The following is a 19,328-nucleotide window of genomic DNA, read 5'->3' as shown; positions in this document are numbered from 1 at the left end:
TAACCATACTTTGCTAGTATATTATCTAAAATGATGTGATTTGGTCTATTCTTTCTCACCAGCAGTCTGAAAGTTAAATTACTTTACATTATAAACTAACCCCTGTAGCTAGAAAAAAATCCTAGCTGTACAAAAGTAATAAGAGTTTGCCTACCATTGACATTTTCCAGTCATTAATTCCTCTCTTTCTCTGTGTGACCTCTGTGATTCTTATTACTGAGATACAAGAAATGGTGACAGAGGATTAGAGAGCAGATGAGAGAAATCAGTAGACTTTAAGCCCAAACTGATATCCTGCCCTCCATTAACACAATAGTATTAGCTAGCCCGCTAATATTGGGGATAATGAACTGCAAATGATCAGAGCCGGGTCCGGCTTTCTTTCTTTTTTACATGACAACCGTGCATAATATCTGCAGCTGCATGGCTTAGAAAGCAAGCAGAACATTAAATTGTAATTTAGACGAGCTCTGAAATAGATCATATTTCATACCGATGGGGCCAAATTAAACTAGATCAAGATTTAGTATCATTACTTTCAGAAGTCGTCAGCAGCACAGGACACTGCAGTACGGTGGCTGGCAGCATTCAATCACATTAGGGGACAGGCTCACCAGTGACCCTTTGGGTTTCAGTGGATAAACCATTGGTCTTGAGGGTTCTATAGAGAGAACCTGTCTGCTGATTAGTGCTGCCTGAGCCACGGAACCAGAAACCGGCTTCAGTATTACAGCCCATGGCTGCGGCATTTCAGAAAAAACATGCTGTGAAGAGGGAACTACGTGCTAGATTGGTTATGACATTTATGCCTGTTTTGTTGCTTAGTTTTCCTTTTATTTTTGTGCTTTTTTTCTCAATAGCTACCTTTCCATTTGGACTTTTTAAAAAACTCTTTATATTCCTCCTACTCTTCTTTTCTTTTAGTTCTCCGTTGTGAGCGAGTATTCGAAAAGTTGTTAAGTTGTTGTAAATTTGTTGCAAATGCCCCCTTACCGACCACCCTCCTCTCCACACTGGAATGATTTAATGTACACCAGGGTAAAGAAAAAAATTACGACCAATTTTTTAATTTGCACAGAATTCATGAACTGCATGTTCCATTTTCTATAGTTTGTCACAAAAAACGGCAACTAAAGAAACAAGACAGAAAACTGACTTTAAAAACCCATGGATAATGAATAGAGGGCTGTGTGTCTAGATCAGTGATTTTCAACCTTTTTTGAGCCGCGGCACACTTTTTATACTTAAAAAATCCCGGGGCACACCACCAACCAAAATGGCACAAAATGACACTAAAACAGTACATATTCTACATATAGTTAATAATATAGATTCTAAATGTATTTATACTCACTCAGTGTGAAACCTGGGCCTGTTTCGATAAACACAAAAGGGATATCCTGGCAGGAATGGTGGAAAGACACACACGAAGCTCTTCCTCAACAGTTCTCGGTCTCTCCCTGTTTTTAGTTTTTTTTTGTGCACATGCCCTAACCCTACCCCTAACCCTACCCCTAACCCTAGTTCTAACCCTAACCCTAGTGGAAAAAGAAAATTTTTTTTTTTTTATTATTATTGTCCCTACCTATGGGGGTGATAAGGGGGGGGGGGTCATTTACTATTTTTTTTATTTTGATCACTGTGATAGGTTACATCTCAGTGATCAAAATATACCTGGAACGAATCTGCCAGCCGGCAGATTCGGCGGGCGCACTGCGCATGCGCCCGCCATTTTGGAAGATGGCGGCGCCCATGGAGGAGACGGACGGACACCGGGAGGCCCGGTAAGTATGAGGGGGGGGATCTGAGCATGGGGGGTGGATCGGAGGACGGGGGGCTGGCATCGGAGCACGGGGGGAGCGGGCAGGAGGACGGGGGAGCGGACAGGACGACGGAGGGGAGCGGAGCACCGGTCGGAGGACCGGAGAGGAGATCGGTGGTGGTGGGGGGGGTACATAAGTGTTTCCAGCCATGGCCGATGATATTGCAGCATCGGCCATGGCTGGATTGTAATATTTCACCAGTTTTTTAGGTGAAATATTACAAATCGCTCTGATTGGCAGTTTCACTTTCAACAGCCAATCAGAGCGATCGTAGCCACGAGGGGGTGAAGCCACCCCCTTGGGTGAAGTACCACTCCCCCTGTCCCTGCAGATCGGGTGAAATTGGAGTTAACCCTTTCACCCGATCTGCAGGGACGCGATCATTCCATGACGCCACATAGGCATCATGGGTCGGATTGGCACCGACTTTCATGACGCCTACGTGGCGTCAAAGGTCGGGAAGGGGTTAATGAGCTGTTGCTGACTTAATGATTATACACAGCATTATTGGCGGGCATTACCTTGGCGGCGGGCAAATGCGAGAGTCTCTCCACTCTCAGGATGATGCGCCGGCCTCGGTGACGTCATGCGAGCGTTCAAAGCTCGCGCATGTGTTATTCCGTGACTGCGCATCGCTGCGCATTGCCAGGGAACAAAACAAAGGGGGCACCATAGTTTGGGGAACTTTCCCCGCGGCACACCCGACCATGTGTCGCGGCACACTAGTGTGCCGTGGAACACTGGTTGAAAATCACTGGTCTAGATGACTAGTCCAAGGCAGGTCCCTGGCTGCTTCACTCTACTGGTCGTCTTTCCCTATACACCCTCGCGTCAGTCATGGGTATGAGTAAAAGCCAGTGTTTGATTCCTGCTGCTTGTGGTTCGTGCAGCATCAATCGGCTGACAAGTTCCTTTTAAGGACCAGACAATGACATTTCAGGCTAGTTACGGTGGATACAATGCTATATGTGTGTCATTCCTGTCCTGTTCACTTCCTTTAACCCCTTCAAAACATTCACCGTAGATGTACAAAACATAGTGGGTGTATAAAGCGTCCTTCAGCAGTCAACACACAGCTGGCGTCCGCCTGAAACAGCAGTAATTAAAGGGTTTGTCCACTACTAGGTCCTTCTCGATCTGAGTGTTTGCCCCTGTGAAAATAAAAAAACTTATACTCACCTCCAATGCCGGCACTGTTCCAGTGGTGTTGACACTCGCATGAGCTCTAGGAGCTGTTATTATGACACGTAAGCCCTGCACCCAATCATTGCTGGCTTCACTAGCTCCACCTTCGGCCATACACATAACCAAGAGGAAGTGAAAGCTGCGGCTAGCCACTCACTTCCTCCAGATTACTTATACGTCCATATTCTGGGACAAACATTTAGATCAAGAAGGGGTTGTCCTAGTAATAGACACTCCCTTAAAAGCGAAACTCATCTAATTTCTGTCGTTAACCTATTAAATGCCGCTGCCAGAGATTTAAGGCACTTGAACTCTGCACTAGACCGCTGGCAGCAGCGATCAAAATTTTGTTGCTCGGATCGCTGCTGTCAAGCCCTTAAATGCTACTGGCAGAGATATAAGACACGCAGTCCCAGATGTGTGCCATTCCATGTGCCCACCTGCACTTCCGTGATTTGATCGCAGAGTACTGATAGGTTTCCATGGCAGTGAGGGGCCCACTGAAGACTGGTATTTCTATGAAGCCTAGTCACATTCTGTGCTTCATAGGAGGCCATCATTTTAGATAAATATTGCAATACAGTTGTGTTCCCTTATTGCTGTATATAGTATAATCAATAGATGATCAAAGATTCAAGTCCCCTAATAGGACTAAAAAGTACAAAGATAAAAGAGGTTTTAAAATGTTGAAGGAAAAATAGCTAAAAATTTCCCCCATTAAGATAAAGATATTACAAAATTTTTTAAAAATAAAGATATTTGGTATTGCCACATTTCTAAAAGTCTGATATATCAAAATATGAAATCATTTAATCTGTATAAAGCAAAAATAATCAAAATGCTACAAGTACAATTTTTTAGTCACTGCACTGCGGCGCCCCAGGGTCCTGGTCGTCGCAGTAGTGTCGCTTTCCTCCCAGGGAGAGTGATGCTACGTTTGGAGACAAGGAAGGATAACTGCATCCAGGTATCACAAACATGCAACACATTCACACTCCAGGCCACCAGGGGATGCTTCTGCTCCTATTTATTAGGTCACTCCCCATATATATATAACTAGTAGTCTGTAGGGAAAGTCAGAAAGTTCCAGACAGCCGTCTGAGGAGGACAGAAGGTCCACGGAACTGTGCATGCCCTCAGAGCTGCAGCTCCCAGAAAGAGACATTTTGAAGGCAGAATTGCATTGCAGCGCGCGTGAGGGAAGGCAAAGCAAAGGAGAGGATACCAGAAGGGGACCAGCCCCGAACAGGCTGCCTCCTTCTGAGGCGCAGAACACCAGTAGCCAAAACACCGAGGTAGTAAGGACCTCTACGCCTTACTTTAGAGACCGGCAGGACAGCTAATTGCATGTTACTACACCCAGGAGGCACGGTGACATCCCACAGAGCCAGGTTATCTAAGAGACCCTATAAACAGGCTCAAGTCACCAGTCATACAGGTTTTGCCCTATCCTATATGGGGGACAGAGAGAGAGAGACACTACATCTGCGAGGACCTTATTTGAAGCCATAGACAGTAAGGGACTACACCACTGCAGCGCAAGGGAAGGCTATTGATTTCCATATGGTGCTCTGGACTGTGGATGCTGAAGTCTTCAGTAAAAGGTAAAGAGATTGCAACCTTGTGTCCTCGTTCTTCTCTCCGCCTCTCACCATACCACCATCTACACACTGGGAAGCCCTGGGGATACACTTCACCTCTGGGAAGGTATACCATCCAGCTGCCATAACATCACACCAGCGGACCCCTTAAAGCAGCGTCAGTCACCCTGAGCGAATACCACAGGTGGCGTCACGAACACAAACTATCCCTTTAAAGACCTTTCCCTTTTATACGGACGTCCCAGGGCCACGGACCGGGTCAGCCACCGTGACATCCCCCTGTGAACCACAGAACCCGGTACCGAGTACCCCACAGCTCTGACAGGGCGCTCCAGCACCTCTGCAAAAACTTCAATAAAAAGTTACAAAAATGTCAAATGTACCCCAATATTGTATTAATAAAAACAGACCTAAGAAATTGTTGGCATAAACCAATTAGAAATTTGGTATCGCCGTAATGATACTGACCTGTACAATCATATTGCCAGGTCATTTTTACCATACAAAACTCCCAAAAGCAAAACCGAAATTGCAGTTTTTTCATCCACTTGGATTTTTTTTTTCTGCACTTGGAAATTTTTTTCCTACTTAAGTGCATTATGTGGAAAAAAGAAGAGCTTCATTCAAAGCTACAACTTGTCCCGAAAAAAACAAGTCCTAATATATCAATGGCACTGGAAAAGTAAAAAAAGTATTGCTCTTAGAACTAGAGGGAAAATAGTACTCCACAGAAATGAAAAGGGAAGGCGATAAGGGGTTTTTCCACTACTTGGACAATCTCTTCTTAAGTGAATGAGTTACTGGAGTAAAATAAGAAACTCCTGAGGTTCATGTGATGGAACATTAGACCGCAGCACATGTCCGGTATTATATTGCACTTAGCCTCCTCTATTCACATTAAACTAAATTTAGCTTAATCCGTTGATCTCAGTGGGATCACTCAACAGTCTAATGTATATTGGGCCTCCGTACTTTCCCTTGGCAAATTATGTCATACTAAATAAGATTTTTGAATGTGGAATTTCAACTCCCAATCCTTCTGTTTTCATGGGAGATAAGCCGTGTAGTAGTGGCTCTCGCATAGAGAACACAGGAGCATTCGGCCAACAGTTGTCTAATGGGTATGGGTATTTATTCAATGGAGGCAGTTGATGGACATAGTTGGTCACTTGCCCCAAAGTCTGTCGAACCTGAAAAACCCATACAACCCATGTATACAATAGAATGATTTGTATACAGTACAGTAATTATCAAAGAAATCTATCTTCCGCTGGCCCAAGACCGCATGGACCAGGGCTCGTCCCGCTGAATACTCGCTCTTCTTTTCCCATGGACAGAATACTTCTCAGACAACACAGGGCGAGGGTTCAACAGCCTCGCAATATTTTAATGAACCGTTATCAGACAATAACACGTAGAACAGTCCCAGCAGAATACCCAAGATGCTGCAAAATTAGAGTCTCGCCCTTCAGCTGACTTGCTGGGATTAGAACAGCTGCGACTCTGAGGCTTCCAGGGCCGACTACCCCCACCAGTGGCACCCCACTTTTTGCAGGAACTCACAGAGAGAAAGTAACAGGCACGTGGTCAGGCGACCGGATGGTTCCGACCTGGCTTCTCTTGTATACAGTAATTATCTAGGAAATCTATCTTGACAGCCCACCCTTTTGGTTCATAAACACTGTCCGCGCTCTTTGTAAATTATAGCATGGCATTCTTGGTATGTGGCTCTGGTGACCTGCTGTTACGTAATGTTTCTTTACAATACTTTGTATATCTCCTGTTATATACAGCATTACATTTATTTAGAACCTCTGCTGTATTGTTTGTATGCATTGGGCTCCTCTAGGCATTCTCTATTATTTATTCCAGTAAAATACAGCCCCCGTGATGGAAACTCAAGGTTCCTCCCGTTATAGTCTTTGAGGTCTGTTGGGTGCCATTGGTCTTGTAATAGATTTGCCATTGATGTCATTATTTTTTTTGTCCCCACATTGGAATAGACAAACAAAAATATGTATAGTTGCAGAAATGTAGGGTATGTTCACACGTTGAGTATCTGAAACAGATTGTGCACCAAAAACCAGAGTGTTGGTGGGAAAAATGTAGCGGAAAATACACACATTTTTTTACACATTTTTCTGTACTTTTTATGTGTTGTTACTTGCATTTTTTTCATTCATTTAAATAGGTGAAAAATGCCAGAAAAATTCTGAAACAAAATGCTGCAGTTTAAAAAAAATGCTTTTATGGTTTAAATCTGCAAAGAAAAAATAAGCAGCATGTGATTTCAGAAAATTCCTTAACTTTGCTGGAACTGTAAAAGGATTAATTTTTTTGCCCTTGAAAAACGCTCAGAATAAAACAAGATGTGTGGTCACGCCCTTATAGTTGTAGAGATTGGCCGGCATCACACTTGCGAGTTCAATGCGAGAAACTCGCGCAAGTCTCTCGCATCAAGTCCCGGCACTACCGCCGGCACTCGGGACCGGACTGTGTGGCTGCATGTATTTCTATGCTGCTGAACGCTCTGGTCCCGAGTGCCAGCGGCAGTGCCGGGTATTGAGGAGAGAGACTTGCGCGAGTTTCTCGCATTGAACTCGCAAGTGTGACCCCTGCCATAGACTGATACTCCATCTACTAATGTGGTCAGTATAAATATGTCTATTACTTCAATATTATACTTCAAGAAAACTTTCTTGGCTGAAGCGTCTCCCATATATTTGATACCCAGATTTTGCTTTCTGGTAATATTGAGGCACAGCAGACCCGTGCTTCAGTCAAAGTAGAAAGTTAAGGTCTTCTTCTTTCTGTAAGACATGCTTAAAAAACACTTCATCCCTCTTGTCTAAAGGTTTACCATAAAAGCATCAGTATGGTGTGTTGCTTACACAAGTCCATTTAGATTTTTCATGCATACTTGTTTTCTTGAGGTTCTATTAGTTATTCATGTTTTCACTTTTGGATTCTGTATGTGATTAGATCTAATGTGGTTGTAATTGGGGAGTATGTAAGGCTTTCTAGCATCCATAATTTAAAGGGTTCACATTGTTCAATCCATTTTCATTCCAAAGAAAGAAGACTTTTCTGCCCAGTTGTAGAGTTGCCGCTTTGTGGAGATGCCAGTCATTATACATTGCACACAACTAGGAGACCTTTTCGAGTCAATTATCTCATAAAGTCATGATCTATGTTCTTCCTTGAGATTTTAAAGACAGTGTTTTTATACCTGTGTCATTCTTTTCTAATCTATTTACCGCGGTGACATGTCAGTCATGTTTGTAATGATTGACAGATCGTGTAACTATGGCAGACATGTGATTGTCTTCCACGGACTCTGATAGCATTCTGTGCCTTCATTAATGCCGATTGGATGTCTAGCAAGTTCACTGGATTGATAGAAGTAGACTTCACACCATTAAGAAAGGGCAAACCCATTTGTATTTGTATTGCCGTGATTGATGAACGCTGAGTTCAGTGTGTAAGCGCCTCGAAAATACATTTGTTTATGGCATTATCTGTTTATGCAAATTCCCTGCAAGCCACCACATGCCGATCAACACAAGGGAAAATCGAATCCATATAAAATATGACATAGGTTTATGTAGAAGACCTGGGTGATGGATATGGCAAGTTACACAAAAATGTGATCAAAATCTAAAATAGCAGGGAGTAGGGGCTTTGGCCTCTGGGTCTCATTCTATGAAATTGAGTACAAGCATTTTCTAAGTCATAGTTCTTTTCAATATAATATACACATCGCTGGAGGGGAATATGGAAATGACAAGCACAAGCTTCATACACATTGCATGGCGTGGAAATTGTATATGTTCCTGAATGCAGTGGGCGATCTGTCATTATTAATGCAACATATAGGTGCCATTTACCGAGCGCTAGGTAATAGATAATTGCAGCTTGAGAAGCAAATTTAATATGATCTGTAAACAGACCGATTCTCCTAATTGCCAGTAGTATATAAGTATGTAAAAAAGTCAATGTGTGACCAAGATTGTGCGACCGCTTCTATGGCAAAGAACAGTTCTCATTGACAAATTGTAAGTAAGTGTCTTTGCAAACTCACAGGGTATGTGCAGACGATCAGTAATTGCTGCTGGTTGAAAGCTGCGTACTTGTGCAGTGTCCAACCCACAGCGTTCTGCTATTATTGCATAGTAGATGGGATTTCAAAAAATCCCATGTCCGCTATGCATCCACAGCCATGTCCACTATGCATCCACAGACGCCCGTGGAGACTGGCATGCGGCCTGTCTTTCCAGACCACAGGATGTCTATTTCTCATGCGGAGACGCGAGCCAATTTCACCAATAGAATGTATTGGACTGCGGTGAATCTGCACCGTTCAATGAACACAGCGGATTCACCTGCGGTCAATAGATGGCAGCGCTTTGGAAGCAGCAAACACATTCCAAAGTTTCCACTTCTGGATCGTGTGCACCCAGCCTTAGGGTTCATATGTCATTTATTGGATTTTTTTTTCCTTTGGAAGCTATGTTAATATTTGTTAACATTAAAAAAAATAACTTTGTATTTTTTTTATTTGAAAAGCTTAAATTATTACTAAATTACAGTATATGTTTCAAAAATCTGAATGAAGTTATGATACATTTTACGATTTTTTTGTGTTTTCATTGTGCCTGTAATGTTATTACTACAAAAGCAACGAAATAGCAAAAACCTGACTCATAAGCTGGTAAAACAAAAATGTTGACAAGAAAGGTTTCCATTTTTAGATTAAACATTTTCCCAGTTATATGCGTCATGAATGACCTATAATCAAATTGTGCCAAATGAGGGCATGTCCGTACAACAGTAACGGTGTCTGGCCACATCTAGATGTTCTTCTCTTATGGAGAACCAGGAGATCTTTTGTATTTGTTGAAAATTTATAGATTTACTTGTAGTAGATTGTTAAAATGGCAAACCTGAACTTCTTCTTTATGAGCAAATGTGACACAAGGATAAAAAAAACTAAAAATAAATGTAAAATAATGATGATTAAAGACATCAGAATTTACTTGTTGACCCTATGTTCCATGTTTGTATTCAGACAATAAGGCAGACGTGTCAACTCACCTTTTTTACCAGGACTCTTACCTATGTTATATTACTACCCACCCCACCCGATCACCTACTCAATTCTAGTGTTACCTTGGCTTGTTTTGCATATATGGTTAAAATAACAACTGGATCAGAGAACTGCATCGAACTGGTGAGAAGACAGATACACCCAGAGAATCAGCCATAGGGGCTGCAGGAAGGTGGGAAGTAACATCAGAGATTATGTAATGTTTATAACCACCAGGTGTGTTCTTTCACCTCCATAGTGGGGGATTAGTACAATGGCCACACAGTATCTTACCATTGTCACTTTCTGGCCTGAGTTGGGTGATGGGATAATACAAATCTATCACAAGGGTGCCCTACATAAAAAAGACTTTGCATGATGAGTTGGTGTCCTACAGCCTTGGTCTACTGGAGGTGTGATTAAGGGCTTACGGTGTGTGCTGGTTGTCTAAGCTCTTAGGAGAAAGTCCTGCTCTAGGCAAAAAGGACTACACAGTCACACAATAGTGTTGCTTGGTGTCCCGGATCAAGAAAAACAAGTAAATGGTGGTAATTGGTGGTCAGGCATTATTAGGTGATGTCTCATCTCAACTCAATGACAAATGTATATAATATAGAAGAAGTAAGTTGTGTATCAGAATTTTTGGTTGCTGTTGTAGATTCATGACACTCATCGTCTGGATTACTATTAGTGTATCCAGTAGTATTGCACTGTTTCAAGGTAGCCATTCCTTTTTATATACAGCACGCCCCTTAAGAGGCCACCCGTTTTTCCTACGATGCTCTCTCCTTTTATTACCCTGGTTAGAGCTTTCCTAGATTGACATCTCTGAACAAGGCATTGATTAATTTAAATGTAATTTATAATAATTGCATAGACTGCAGACCCAAACAGGGCATATCATCCAGGATGCGGTATTCTCATATGGATACCAACATTAGAGTTTTCTTTTAAATTAATGCTTTGAATACCTTAAGATGACTTATACATTTTACACTATTGTCAATCAATGTAGAATTTAAAAACCACATGTATTTAAAGGGAACCTGTCACCCCCAAAATCGAAGGTGACAGGTTCCCTTTAATAATAGAAGCTTTTTAAAAAAAAAAAAAAAATATGCTTTATATTTAGAGGTACTTAGCATATTGTTCTTTAGACTCTTTTTTTTCTATGCTTTTTTAATATACAGATTTAGTACGGTCCACAATAATATACAAAGACTTTGTTTCTTGTGAAAAAAATAAAGCTTTCACTCCTGCTGCTAGAGGCATTTAGAAAATTAATCCATCTGAAGCATTTGTTCTGAAAATGCAATGCATTATTTTTATTACAGTCTTCATTTTCCATCCTAAAGTTTCAAAATCCACTCTATGTACATTTAATAGGTTTGACAAGCATAGAGGTTTAGAGCTGTAATGAGAGATAACAGAGTACAGGGCTTATATTTTATCGCCATTTACTGTGGAAATCTAAAATGCTGCAATATTCTGAAATATGTGAGAGTTTATGGAATGTTTTAATTTGTATGCCTACTGTGCTAAGTCTCCCTAGGCAAAGGTTAGCGAGCTGGGGGATAAGTATGAGAAGGTGCAGCGAATTCCAGACACATTTGATATAGTATTTTCACTGTCTTTTTTTTTTTAATTCTTGGATTGTGAAATATCGCAGTCATTGAATAAAAAATGACATTATCTATATACAGATATACAGTATATATATTGTGTTAGACTTGCTCACTTGGCTGCTCATAGAGGTAGACACAGGAACATTTCTAGTTTGAATCTTCTGCTTGTTTATTAAAGTACAACATAAACCAATGCAGTTCATCAAAACTAACATGGTGTCTCTGGCATAACAGGAAAAGCATGTGGTTGTGGGTATCCGCTCGCTCAGGAACAACCACAGAGTTCAGTTTAGCTTAACATAGCGCTGGAGATCTCGCCTCCAGGTACACTGAATACTGAATGACTCAGAAGGCTGACTATATACCACCTAAACCATACCCTGGGGTAGAGATATGGTGAACAGCCTCCCATCCACTCTTCAGATATTTATAAAGAAACCTAGCCTTTAAAATGGCCGATTAATCCCTCTCAGCACTTAATGTGCTGGAGTATTTACATCACTACATCACTGAAGCTGACCTCAGTGATACATTACTCCCATCCAGTAGTTTACCGGTGACCTTGTCACAGTATATATATATATATATATATATATATATATATATATATATATATATATATGAATACAGCAGCACTCTGTAAGCACTAAGATGAATGCAAACATTGAATATATTGGTCAATTCATGTGTGTCTGTTAGCCATGGCAAGGTGCCCATTCTTTGATGGGACCCTAAATCCAATCTTTATCAAGCCTGCCTCTCCTGGGTTATAAGCTTGCAAATTTAAAGGGCAGGTAGGATCCAACATTGATTAAAAACAACTTTAGGTCTCCTTCCCATGTACGTTTTTCCAGTACTGTATGTGTGGCATCCTTTTTTTCCCAGATGCCACACGTACCCATTATATTGTATGGTGCTGCACACATGTCCATGTGTTTACACGGACTGTGTGTCCGTGTAAACCACATGGACAAATGTCCATTTTTTTCCCAGCAGCACAGATGACAAGGATCAATACAAGTCTATGGGTCTGTGTAAAACAGGTACAGCACACGCATGGCATCCATGTGCCTTCTTTGTACGTGTTTAACATTGTAAAGTATAGGAGAATCTTTGGAATTGAGTTTTCTTAAGCCACACCAGAAAAAAATGGCTGGCACACAGATGACACACTGATTCAAAACACTGATGACACGGTACCGTTTTTTTCCTGTAACGGTATTATACAGGCGTGTGAACAGAGCCTTAGGTTAATGGGAGGACTGAAGAGTCAAAAAAGGAGGCAGTCACAACCTCCAATAGTAAACTATCATAAAACAAAAGACTGACCAGCACTTCCGAACAGATTAACCCCTTTCTGACCTCGGACGGGATAGTACGTCCGAGGTCAGATCCCCCGCTTTGATGCAGGGCTCCGGCGGTGAGCCCGCATCAAAGCCGGGACATGTCAGCTGTTTTGAACAGCTGACATGTGCTCGCAATAGCGGCGGGTGAAATCGCGATTCACCCGCCGCTATTAACTAGTTAAATGCCGCTGTCAAACGCAGACAGCGGCATTTAACCGGCGCTTCCGGCTGGGCGGCAGGAAATGAGCGCATCGCTAACCCCCGTCACATGATTGGGGGTCAGCAATGCTTCTGAATAGTAACCATAGAGGTCCTTGAGACCTCTATGGTTACTGATCACCGGTAGCTGTGAGGGCCACCCTGTGGTCGGCGCTCACAGCACACCTGCATTTCTGCTGCATAGCAGCGATCTGATGACCGCTGCTATGTAGCAGTGCCGATCGCGTTGTGCCAGCTTCTAGCCTCCTATGGAGGCTATTAAAACATGGCAAAGTAAAAAAAAAAAGTAAAAAAAAATGTGAAAAAAATAAAAAAATATAAAAGTTTAAATCACCCCCCTTTCGCCCCATTCAAAATAAATCAATAAAAAAAAAATCAAACCTACACATATTTGGTATCGCCGCGTTCAGAATCGCCCAATCTATCAATAAAAAGAAAGCATTAACCTGCAGCGAGAAAAAAATTTGAAACGCCAGAATTACGTTTTTTTGGTCGCCGCGACATTGCATTAAAATGCAATAACGGGCGATCAAAAGAACGTATCTGCACCAAAATGGTATCATTAAAAACGCCAGCTCAGCACGCAAAAAATAAGCCCTCAACTGATCCCAGATCATGAAAAATGGAGACGCTACGAGTATCGGAAAATGGCACATTTTTTTTTTTTTTTTAGCAAAGTTTGGAATTTTTTTTCACCACTTAGATAAAAAATAACCTAGTCATGTTAGGTGTCTATAAACTCGTACTGACCTGGAGAATCATAATGGCAGGTCAGTTTTAGCATTTAGTGAACCTAGCAATAAAGCCAAACAAAAAACAAGTGTGGGACTGCACTTTTTTTGCAATTTCACCACACTTGTAATTTTTTTCCTGTTTTCTAGTACACGACGTGGTAAAACCAATTATGTCGTTCAAAAGTACAACTCGTCCCGCAAAAAATAAGCCCTCACATGGCCAAATTGACTGAAAAATAAAAAAGTTATGGCTCTGGGAAGGAGGGGAGCGAAAAACGAACACGGAAAAACGGAAAATCCCAAGGTCATGAAGGGCTTAAAGCAAATGTGAACAGGTTCAACAGCCAAAAGTTTGGACACACCTCATTTAAAGATTTTTCTGTATTTTCATGCCTATGAAAATTGTACATTCACACTGAAGGCATCAAAACTATGAACTAACACATGTGGAATTATATACTTAACAAAAAAGTGTGAAACAACTGAAAATATGTCTTATATTCTAGGTTCTTCAAAGTAGCCACTGTGAGGCTGTGGCCTCTGATACAGCAATCTGCTCTGTTTGTTCTCCCCAGAATGTGCATGCAGACGGATGAAGTCCATAGGTGTGCATGAGAGTCACGGATTTCCGGTCCGGGTTTTCCAGGTGGCTGAAGGCCACAGGTTTGTGTGTGTTTAAAAACCCTGCAGTTAGAGGTATGGGTGTGTCAGGTGTCTGGTCAGGTCAGGCCAGGTGTGGATGTGGTCAGTCCTGCGCCCGGAGGTGGATGTCCTGTGCCCGAAAGAGGACTAGCATGTGCAACGATTGCAAACAGGTGGATATGGTGCCCGGCTGCTAGCCGGAGGATATCCTGGGCTGTGTATGGCTGTGTGAGTAAAGAGACTGTAAGAGACTGTGATACAGTGATGCAGGACACCCACAGGAACTAGTCAAAGGAGGGCTGGCGTGTGTAGTGTCTGCAACATATGAGGCTGTGTGTTTGGAGACGTATAGAGACTGTGAGATGGCGTGCAGTCGCCCAGGGAAACTGGACAAGGCAAGTCTGGCCTGTTTAGGGACCGCAAATCTAAAGCCATGTGATATGTATTGCTTTGAACTGGTGTAAACTGGTCACTGATAATATCCACTGAAGTTATATGCATTTATGTGAATTGGACTTTAATGCTGTGAAGAAACACATTAAAAGAGACTTTTGTGTTTGAATTTGTGAGTCACTGCTTCTTCACTGCGTATGATGCTACTGCAGCTTTACACCATCTTTTGCTTTGATGACTGCTTTACACACTCTTGGCATTCTCTTGATGAGCTTCAAGAGGTAATCACCGGGAATGGTCTTCCAACAATCTTGAAGGAGTTCCCATAGATGCTTAGCACTTGTTGGCCCTTTGCCTTCACTCTGCAGTCCAGCTCACCCCAAACCATCTTGATTTGGTTCAGAAAATTATATGAAATTAAGGGCGCTGCATAACATGTATACGGATTAACCTGCTGCAGCAAATATAAGGACCCAACTACCAATTGGTCCTAGTGTTAGGCCAATTGCCAAATATATAACGTATGTATGTATATATATCTGCGCTGCAGGTATAGTCCAGGACACAATTCACCAAATAGTAATAGAAGGGTGCCGTATGTTTACCTTTCTGGTGTAGTCACAGCGTTATTAATAGAAGCACTTGTCCGAAGGTCCTGTTGGTTTTCAGATGGTTACATAAAAATGTCCATCGATCCACGATATTTCCAAGACACAGGAAGTGGGGTATTAACCTGTCCCGGCCGGTGACAGTCCCCTATTCCATTATAGATAATCCACTAGCTTTAGTTAGAAGCAGCACATGCTTGCTGTAATAGCTTACCGGCGAGGTGCAGTAAAACTGCAGGACCTCGCGTGACGTCACAAGCACGTGATGTATCACGTGATCGGCTTTCAAAGAAGGCACGGAGCGCACCACAGACCAAGATCTGCAGCGCAGATATATATACATACATACGTTATTGATTTGGTTCAGGTCTGGTGACTGTGGAGGCCAGGTCATCTGGAGTAGCACCCCATCACTCTCCTTCTTGGTCAAATAGCCCTTACACAGGCTGCAGATGTGATTGGGGTCATTGTCCTGTTGAAAAATGATTCAACTAAACGCAAACCGGAATTGCATGCCGCTGCAAGATGCTGTGGTAGCCATGCTGGTTCAGTATGCCTTCAGCTTTGAATAAATTCCCAACAGTGTCACCAGTAAAGCACCCCCACACCAACACACCTCCTCCTCCATGCTTCACGGTGGGAACCAGGCATGTAGAGTCCATCCGTTCACCTTTTCTTCATCGCACAAAGAGACGGTGGTTGGAACCAAGAAGCTAAAATTTGGACTCATCAGACCAAAGCACAGATTTCCACTGGTCTAATGTCCATTCCTTCTGCTCTTTAGCCCAAACAAGTCTCTTCTGCTTGTTGCCTTTCCTTAGCTGTGGTTTCCTTGCAGCTATTTTACCATGAAGGCCTGCTGCACAAAGTCTCCTCTTAACAGTTGTTGTAGAGATGTATATGCTGCTAGAACTCTGTGTGACATTTACATGGTCTCTAATCTGAGCTGCTGTTAACTTGCGATTTCTGAGGCTGGTGACTCGGATAAACTTTTCCTCAGAAGCAGAGGTGACTCCTGGTCTTCCTTTCCTGGGGCAGTCCTCATGTGAGCCAGTTTCTTTGTAGTGCTTGATGGTTTTTGCCACTGCACTTGGGGACACTTTCAAAGTTTTCCCAATTTTTTGGACTGACTGACCTTCATTTCTTAAAGTAATGATGGCTACTCATTTTTCTTTACTTAGCTGTTTTTTTCTTGCCATAATACAAATTCTAATAGTCTATTGAGTAGGACTATCAGCTTTGTATCCACCAGACTTCTGCACAACACAACTGATGGTCCCAACCCTAATTATAAGGCAACAAATCCCACTTATTAAACCTGACGGGGCACACCTGTGAAGTGAAAACCATTCCCGGTGACTACCTCTTGAAGCTCATCAAGAGAATGCCAAGAGTGTGCAAAGCACTCATCAAAGCAAAAGATGGCTACTTTGAAGAACCTAGAATATAAGGCATATTTTCAGTTGTTTCACACTTTTTTGTTAAGTATATAATTCCACATGTGTTAATTCATAGTTTTGATGCCTTCAGTGTGAATGTACAATTTTCATAGTCATGAAAATACAGAAAAATCTTTAAATGAGAAGGTGTGTCCAAACTTTTGGTCTGTGCTGTATATATACCGTATATATGCTGTGTAAAATGTAAAAAGAAAAGAATGCAATGATTTGGAAATCTCTTGTAGCCATATTTCACAACAGAACGTATAACACAGATCTGAGGGTGAACATTAGACATTTTCCATTGCATTTGAAAAAATTATACAATTTAGAAATTGATGACAGCACATCTAAAAAGATTTGGGCCATTGCCATATCTATAATTGTGTAGCATCTCTCCTTCTCTTTACAACAGTCTATAAATGTCTAGAAGGTGCGGAGACCAATTTTTGTGAAAGAAAATTGTCCCACTCTTGTCTGTTATGGGATTCTAGCTGCTCAACTCCACTGTTTTAGTAATGCATTGCTTGAGGTCATTCAGGTTTTTGGCTGGATGAAGAGATGGGCAGATACACCAAGTCCTTCATGTATTCCTAAAGAAAGAAGTTGCAAGGTTTTACAATCAATTAATTGACCTGAGACAACGCATCACCAAAACGTAATCATGTTAAGTATGCTCTACTGATGATTTTGAATATCCAGGCTATATTTTTAATCACCATACACTGTGCACAATTATTAGGTAATTTCTATCTTTGATGATTCATTTTATGATTTAACAACAACAGTAGTGTCAGAAACTCCAAAAGGTTAATGGACCTGAAACCAGAATATCTACGAAATTTGAAGTGAGGAGAATATCTTATGTGTGCAGAATTATTATGCAACTACAGTAAATGAAAAATGTAAATTTTCCCATCGCAATTGTTTATTTTCTTCTGCTTCAGTGAACCTGTCAACAGGATTTTGCTAAGTAAACTATAGGCATTATTAGGTTGGCAGTGTTAACCTGATTAAAATGATACCTTGGGTAAAGAAATCCATCTTGTGGTTCTTGTGTAATTAGTGTTAGAAATTTTCAGTTAATCAGATTCAGGTTGCAGTTCTGGAATATGACAGTATTGGAGGATAATGGGTTCCTTGTCACTTCACATTTTATTCTTCTCAAATTTTTGGCACTTAATATGCTTGTTTCTTTGCAACCATGTTGACTTTGCAACAAAACTTTTGATGGTTCTGTGATCGCCCCCTAGTATTTTAGCAATTTCAAGAGTGCTGCATCTGTTTAACAATTTTTGATTGTTTTAAGTCAGTTAAATCTCTTTTTTGGCCCATTTTACCTGTGGAGGAAAACAAGTTGCCTTATAATTCTGCACACCTTGATAAAGGGTCTTAATATCCTAAGGCCACAATTCCCTCATTACACCAATAGACATCACCTGATCTGCTTCATCTAATCAGCATTTAAATTTATACAGTTTGGAGTTGGAAAATCTGCATAAAAGTTATGATATAGACAACATACTTGCCTAATAATTGTACACAATGTGTGTGTAGATATTGTGATAGACCGGCTCACTCAGCTGTAGAGGTAGACACGGGAACACTGTCTCTAATATCTTCACTAGTTTATTATATATGCGGCATAAACCATGATGAAGTAAAAATAAACACGGCCCTTTGGCCAAAAACAGGAAAACAAAACAAACTGGTAACACAAAGCATAGTCCTAGTGCTAGTGAGGATGCACCCGCTCCGGGTTAGCAAAAGCACACGGTTCAGGTTATCACAAATACCAACACTTCCCTGGAGTTAGCCTCTCCAGACACACTGAACGTTGAATGCCTCAGGAGGCTGACTATCTAAACCCCAGACCACACCCTGAGGTGGAGATAAGGACAACCTCCCACCTGCTCTATGGTTGTCTACAAAAGTTACCCAGTCCTTAAAATGGCCGCTTAACCCCTATTAACACATAGTGTGCTGGAGCAAACTTCTGGATTTCCGATAATATCCACAGTGAAACGTATCTCCCCTCCAACACCTTGCCAGTGGCTTTGTCACATTATGTATATATATATATACATATATTTACAATTTTTTTCTCTTGCTTTGTACTAACTGTGTGATGCTTTACATTTCAGGGTCTTTTATGATGGTGAATACAACTGGAAGACGTGTTGGGCAGAAGGCTGTCCTGCTCTTACCTCAGCTGAAAGAGAATGACACGCACTGCATTGACTTTCATTACTTTGTGTCCAGCAAGAGTGGGGTTCTTCCTGGATCCATGAACATTTATGTGACAGTTAACAATGGGGAAAAAGGGAGCTCAATCTGGAATGTTTCAGGACCAGCATCAGGCACATGGAATCGAGCAGAACTGGCAATAAGCACCTTCTGGCCCAATTTCTACCAGGTAGGATAATCTACTTATGTGAGCAAACAATAATGGCTAAGCAAACCCTTAGATTGAGAAGTACTAATGTTAAAAAAATAAAATAAACATGGTATTAGAAACGCTTACGGTTAGCACAATGCAGTGCCTTACATTTTATGAACAGCATATCTATAGCATGACTGGATAGCGTCAATGATGGATTAGTATACAAGTACCAGTCTCCTGTTTC

At 41.6% G+C, this 19,328-nt stretch overlaps 1 protein-coding gene across 5 annotated transcripts in view; it reads left to right on the top strand.

Moving 5' to 3' along the window:
* Positions 1–19,328, top strand: part of PTPRM (protein tyrosine phosphatase receptor type M) — a 995,903-nt gene that overhangs the window by 311,585 nt on the left and 664,990 nt on the right. For all 5 annotated transcript variants that reach the window (XM_077270222.1, XM_077270225.1, XM_077270224.1 and 2 more), the window contains exon 3: positions 18,846–19,117. In XM_077270222.1, coding sequence (XP_077126337.1) covers positions 18,846–19,117 — 272 coding nt within the window. The remainder of the gene's footprint in view (positions 1–18,845; positions 19,118–19,328) is intronic.

This window comes from Ranitomeya variabilis, chromosome 6 (assembly GCF_051348905.1).
Source record: "Ranitomeya variabilis isolate aRanVar5 chromosome 6, aRanVar5.hap1, whole genome shotgun sequence".
NCBI lineage: Eukaryota > Metazoa > Chordata > Amphibia > Anura > Dendrobatidae > Ranitomeya > Ranitomeya variabilis.
The sequence above is the reverse complement of the archived record's forward strand: the minus strand, read 5'-3'. Positions and strand labels throughout refer to the sequence as shown.